This window comes from Myotis davidii, unplaced genomic scaffold, assembly GCF_000327345.1.
Source record: "Myotis davidii unplaced genomic scaffold, ASM32734v1 scaffold358, whole genome shotgun sequence".
Taxonomy (NCBI): domain Eukaryota; kingdom Metazoa; phylum Chordata; class Mammalia; order Chiroptera; family Vespertilionidae; genus Myotis; species Myotis davidii.
The window spans coordinates 617,162-622,304 of NW_006290768.1; the positions used below are offsets into that span (position 1 = coordinate 617,162).

General features: G+C 50.5%; 1 protein-coding gene across 1 annotated transcript in view; it reads right to left on the reverse strand.

Moving 5' to 3' along the window:
• The window catches only part of MYH14 (myosin, heavy chain 14, non-muscle), a 76,732-nt gene that overhangs the window by 6,302 nt on the left and 65,287 nt on the right, over window positions 1–5,143 (reverse strand). The window contains exons 36-39 of the mRNA XM_015564002.1: window positions 2,992–3,230; window positions 2,280–2,371; window positions 2,074–2,197; window positions 403–611 (exon numbers count right to left, since the gene is read on the reverse strand). Coding sequence (XP_015419488.1) covers window positions 403–611; window positions 2,074–2,197; window positions 2,280–2,371; window positions 2,992–3,230 — 664 coding nt within the window. The remainder of the gene's footprint in view (window positions 1–402; window positions 612–2,073; window positions 2,198–2,279; window positions 2,372–2,991; window positions 3,231–5,143) is intronic.

Genomic DNA, 5,143 nt, shown 5'->3' on the forward strand with positions numbered 1-5,143 from the left:
TGCAGGGGTCATCCCCCAAGGGGCCCCAGATTGGAGAGGGTGCAGGCTGGGATGAGGACCCCCCCCATGCACGAATTTCGTGTACCGGGCCTCTAGTTGGTTAATAAAATTATTTGGTTTCAGGGGAAATGGTTGTTGTTTTAAGCCACTAAGTTTTTAGGATATTTGTTATGCAGCTTTAGCTACCTGCTACATTACTGTTTAAATCATACTTGTAGTGGAAGTACAGGTTCTTGCAGCTCAAAGCCTCTTAAATGATACAGGAAATCAGCAACCATTAGCATTATGATGCCTTTGAGATGTTTCAAACCAGATGTTTGTAAAACAGCTCCCCTTCATCTCATTGACCAGAATGTGAAGGTTGCTTCCCGCCCCCCCAGCCACGCCCCCTCTCCCACCTACCTGCTTTCCTGCTCCAACTGCTCCTCGGCCTGGGCCAGCTTCGACTCGAGGGCAGCGATGGTCATCTTCTGGCGGGCCCGGGCGCCCGCGTCCTCCTCGCCCAGGCGTTCCCGGAGCTCCTGGATCTGCCGCTCCAGCTGCTGCCGCCCGCTCTCCGCCTTGGCTGAGAAGCTGCGCTCAGCGGACAGCTCTGTGGTCAGCGATTCCACCTGGGGCGGCGGGAGAGGCAGGGTGTCTCAGAGGAGAGGCGGTGGGTGAGTCCAGGCACCTCCCACAACTGAGTAGGCGGATGATTGCCAAGTGCAGAGCACAAAGCTGATACACACTAAACACTCAACACACATGAACATGTGTTTTTCCAGATCCACCTATCAGCTGACAGCATTACCTTTTGGATAGATTTGTGCTATTTTAGAGAAAGGAAGTTATTGATTGATTTTAGAGAGAGAGGGGGAGGGAGAGAGAGAAACATCAGTTTGTTGTTCCACTCAGTTATGCAGTCATTGGTTGCTTCTTGTAGGTGCCCTGACCGGGGATCGAACCCACAACCTTGGTGTGTCGGGATGATGCTCTAACCAAAACCAGAACAGGTTTTTGCTATTTTAAAAAGCCCACAAGACTATCACAAACTTGCTTAAATGCTATAAATTCTACCCCTGACTGTGAATGAGTCTATTCCAAGGGTTATCACACCTTTTTTTTTTTTTTTTTTGCAACAGGATCATCTGGGAAACTTATAAAAAAAAATGCGGACTGCATGGTCTCACCCTCCAGAGACTGTGATACAGCAGGTCTGAGTGGCCTCCATGAATGTGCTTTTTTTAAAAAAACGGAAGTGACTACTTTAAAAAAAAGTTTTAATTGATTTTAGAGAGAGAGGAAAGGAGAGGGCGAGAGGTAGAAACATCAATGATGAGAGAGAATCATTGATCAGCTGCCTCCTGCATGCCCTACACTGCTCCACACCGGGGATCGAGCCTGCCACCCGGGCATGTGCCCTGACAGGAATAGAACCCGGGACCCTTCAGTCCGAATGGCCGACACTCTATCCATGAGCCAAACCAGCCAGGGCTAGACCACAATTTAGAGCGTAGGGGTGCTCAATGCTACTAGATGGTTGTTTCTAGGCCTTTTGGATGGACAGAGGATGGATATATATAAAATAACTCATACACACAAGTGTGAACACATCCAAGTCAAATTCAGGATTACTGGTTTCTTTCTCTCCCTTTTTTTCTTTCTCCCCTCCCTCCCTCCCTTCCTTCCTCTTATGGACACTGTTGATACCCAGTCAGGGCAACCAATGAATGCATAAATAAATAGAGCAACAAATCCATGTTCTCTCTCTCTCTCTCTCTCTCTCTCTCTCTCTCTCTCTCTCTTTCTTGTGACTCTTGCAGAGACCAATTCCCGCTACCTCCCCCCTGGGCCCAGGATATTTTGATTGCCGCACATGCCACCTGTAATGTGACAGTGTAGTTCATCTCTGGGCTCAGCCCTCGAGAAGCCTCAGAAATGCATGTGAATGAAGGCATCACTACCTCCCTTCCTGAGAACTCCTATTCAACCTTCAAAACCCAACCCAGGCGCTCCTTTTGTTATGTCTGTTGAATAAGAGGCTTGAGGTTCTGGTCGGGTCGGTGGGGCCGGCCGCGGGGCTGGGCGGCTCACCTGCAGCAGCAGCTTGCGGTAGCGGTCACCGAGCAGCTCCGCGTTGCTCTGCTCCTCCTCCAGCTCCTCTTCCATCTGCCCCAGGCGCCCCTCCAGCTGCCGCTTCTCGTCCAGAATGGCTGCCCTAGGAGAACACGACCAGGTGGGTGAGAGGGCAGGACGGCCGGAGGGGGTGCCCTCGCCCCACGTGACCGCGGGCCACTCACTTGCTAAGGCTGCCTTTGCCCAAAAAATCGTCTGCCATCTCGTCCCGTTCCTGCTGGGCCTGCCGCCGGGCGCGGTCGGAAGCGGCCAGTTCCTGCGATAACCAGGGAGGGTGGTCAGCAGGGTTGCGGACGGCGGGAACCTGGGCACCAGCCTCGCTGCCTCTCACACCTCAAGTCCTGTGGCCTTTTTTTCATTGCACACGAACATGGGGGACTTTGGTGTGAGCTTCAATCCACACACAGAATTCTCTGGGGCCCCTGATCACTACCCACCTCTTGCTGTCCGTCCCCAGGCCCCGCACCCTCATCACCTCCTCCCTGAGCTCAAGTGTCTCCTTTCAAACCTGCCCCCCTTTCAGGTTCCCCCAGTCTCTGGGCCAGACCCCCACCTCTCTCCTCTGACACCTCACCACCCACAGCCACGCCCATCCTGCCCCTTTGCTCTCTGCCTGGTTCCTCCCTCCGTGTCCCCAGAGCCCGGACTCAGGGCTCATCCTCTCGCCCACCTCCTGCCTCCAGCCCCTCTCCTCCTGCTCATCCTCCCTCAGGCCCCAGACCAGGCCCCCTCATGCTCAGAACCCTCCCCAGGGCTCCCCAACACCCCCAGGCCCAGTGTAGTTGGTACCACCCGCCACTTCCCAGCTTGGACCACCCTCATCCCCTTTCCACCCCAGGCCCCGTCCATCCGTCCATCCATCCGTCCGGCCTTCACCTCCTGCAGCCGCAGCACCTCCGCCTCCAGCCCTTTCAGGCGCTTGTCACTCTCCCGGTTCTGGGCAAAGATCTCCTCCCGGGAGGTGCGTGTCTCCTCCACCTCCCGCCACAGCTCCTTCATCTGGGCCTGCGCAGAACAGAGGGGAGGTTTATGAGTGGCCAGGGTGTAAGTGGCGGAGCGGGACTCGAACCCAGGCCGTCCGGTTTCAGGGCTTACACTTCTAGCTGCTTTGCCACCTGGTTAATACGGCTTTGAGTGTATAAAGATGCTGGCATAAGGGTTTTCTCTTCAAGGATGCTTAAAACAAAGGAAAATTAAACACAGCTCAGTGTTGGGTCGACTATGAACCAGGAAGTCACGGTTCAATTCCCAGTCAAGGGCACATGCCCGGGTTGCAGGCTCGATCCCCAGTAGGGGGCGTGCAGGAGGAAGCCAGTCGATGATTCTCTCTCATCATTGATGTTTCTATCCCTCTCTCCGACTCCCTTCTTCTCTCTGAAATCAATAATTTTTTTTTAAAGAAAAATTAAACACAAGCCACTATGAAAACTCCCACTATTTTTACAACAGAATAGTGCATAGTTGTTAGTAACCATAGTGAGGGCAGCAGCGGGCTTGAGGGTAGTAAGACCATTGTCACTGTTATGAATATTATTTGCTTGGCCCTGGCTGGTGTGGCTCAGTGGACAGAGCGTTGGCCTGCGGACTGAAGGGTCCCCGGTTTCGATTCCAGTCAAGGGCACATGCCCGAGTTGCAGGCTCGGTCTCCAGTGGGGGGCGTGCAGGAGGCAGCCCATCAATGATTCTCTCTTATCATCAAAGTATCTCTCTCTCTCTCTACCTCTACCTTCCTCTCTGATATCAATGAACATGTTTTTAAAAAATATCATTTGCTTGATAATAATAGCTTCTCAGTGTAGGCATTTTCTTTCTGGGACCACATTGTGGCGATTCTTACTTCCGGGGGATCTTTCTGCCCCAGGGCTGCCCAGTGGAAACGCATGAGGACAGTGATGGCGAACCTTTTGAGCTTGACCTGTCAGCATTTTGAAAAACCCTAACTTAACTCTGGTGCCGTGTCACATATAGAATTTTTTTGATCTTTGCAACCATAGTAAAACAAAGACTTATATTTTTGATATTTATTTTATATATTTAAATGCCACTTAACAAAGAAAAATCAACCAAAAAAATGAGTTTGCTTGTCACCTCTGACACACGTGTCATAGGTTCGCCATCACTGTATTAGGATGTAAGCAGTTTCATGAGAGGTGAAATGAGTGTGAAGGGTAATTTAGCCTAATACACCCAAAAGGTTATTTCTGCTTCTAATAATGTAAAAATTATTGAGACATTTCACCCTTTTTCTCTTTTTTTATACTAAGCCTTCCGAATCCAGTAGGTAATCATAATTTTGGACCCACCACATTATATAGATGCCCAATAGCCACACGGGGCTGGTACCCACTGTGGACAGCCCAGTTCTATATGTAAGAAGAAAAGAGACCTGGTGCCCTGGCCACCGGGCTCAGTTGGTGGCGTGTCCCGTGCGTTTGAATCCCGGTCAGGACACATACCTAAGTTTTGGGTTTGATCCCTAGTCAGGGCGCATACAGGAGGCAAGTGATCGATGTTTCTTTCTACATTGATGTTTCTCTCTCTCCCTTCCTCTCTCTAAAATTCAATACAGACATATCCTTGGGCAAGGATTAAAAACTTTTTAAAGAATAAAATAGACTTGGCTTTTTAGAGCAGTTTCAGGTTCACGGCAGTACTGGGCAGAAGGCACAGAGGTTTTCCACAGACCCATCCTCAGGCACCGCCTCTCCACTATGGACATACCCCCCAGAGCGGGAATTGTTACACATGATGAACCCACCTTGATACATCATTATAAAAAAAACATTTTTTCCCCTAAACAACCAAATAACTTTCACAATGTCATTTCTATTTCAAAAATTAAATAAAATGGGTGAATTGGCCTTAAAAATTAAGCATTTTAAATAAAGGCAATAAAATATTAAAAGAACCAAGTGAGCCTTTGGGGCACGAATGTTTATAAACCCGGTGGGTAATCTCGGTGCTGCTGGGGCGGGGGGTAGGGAGGGGCCCAAGCTGGTCTCCCAGGAGCGGAGGCGGGGCCACCATC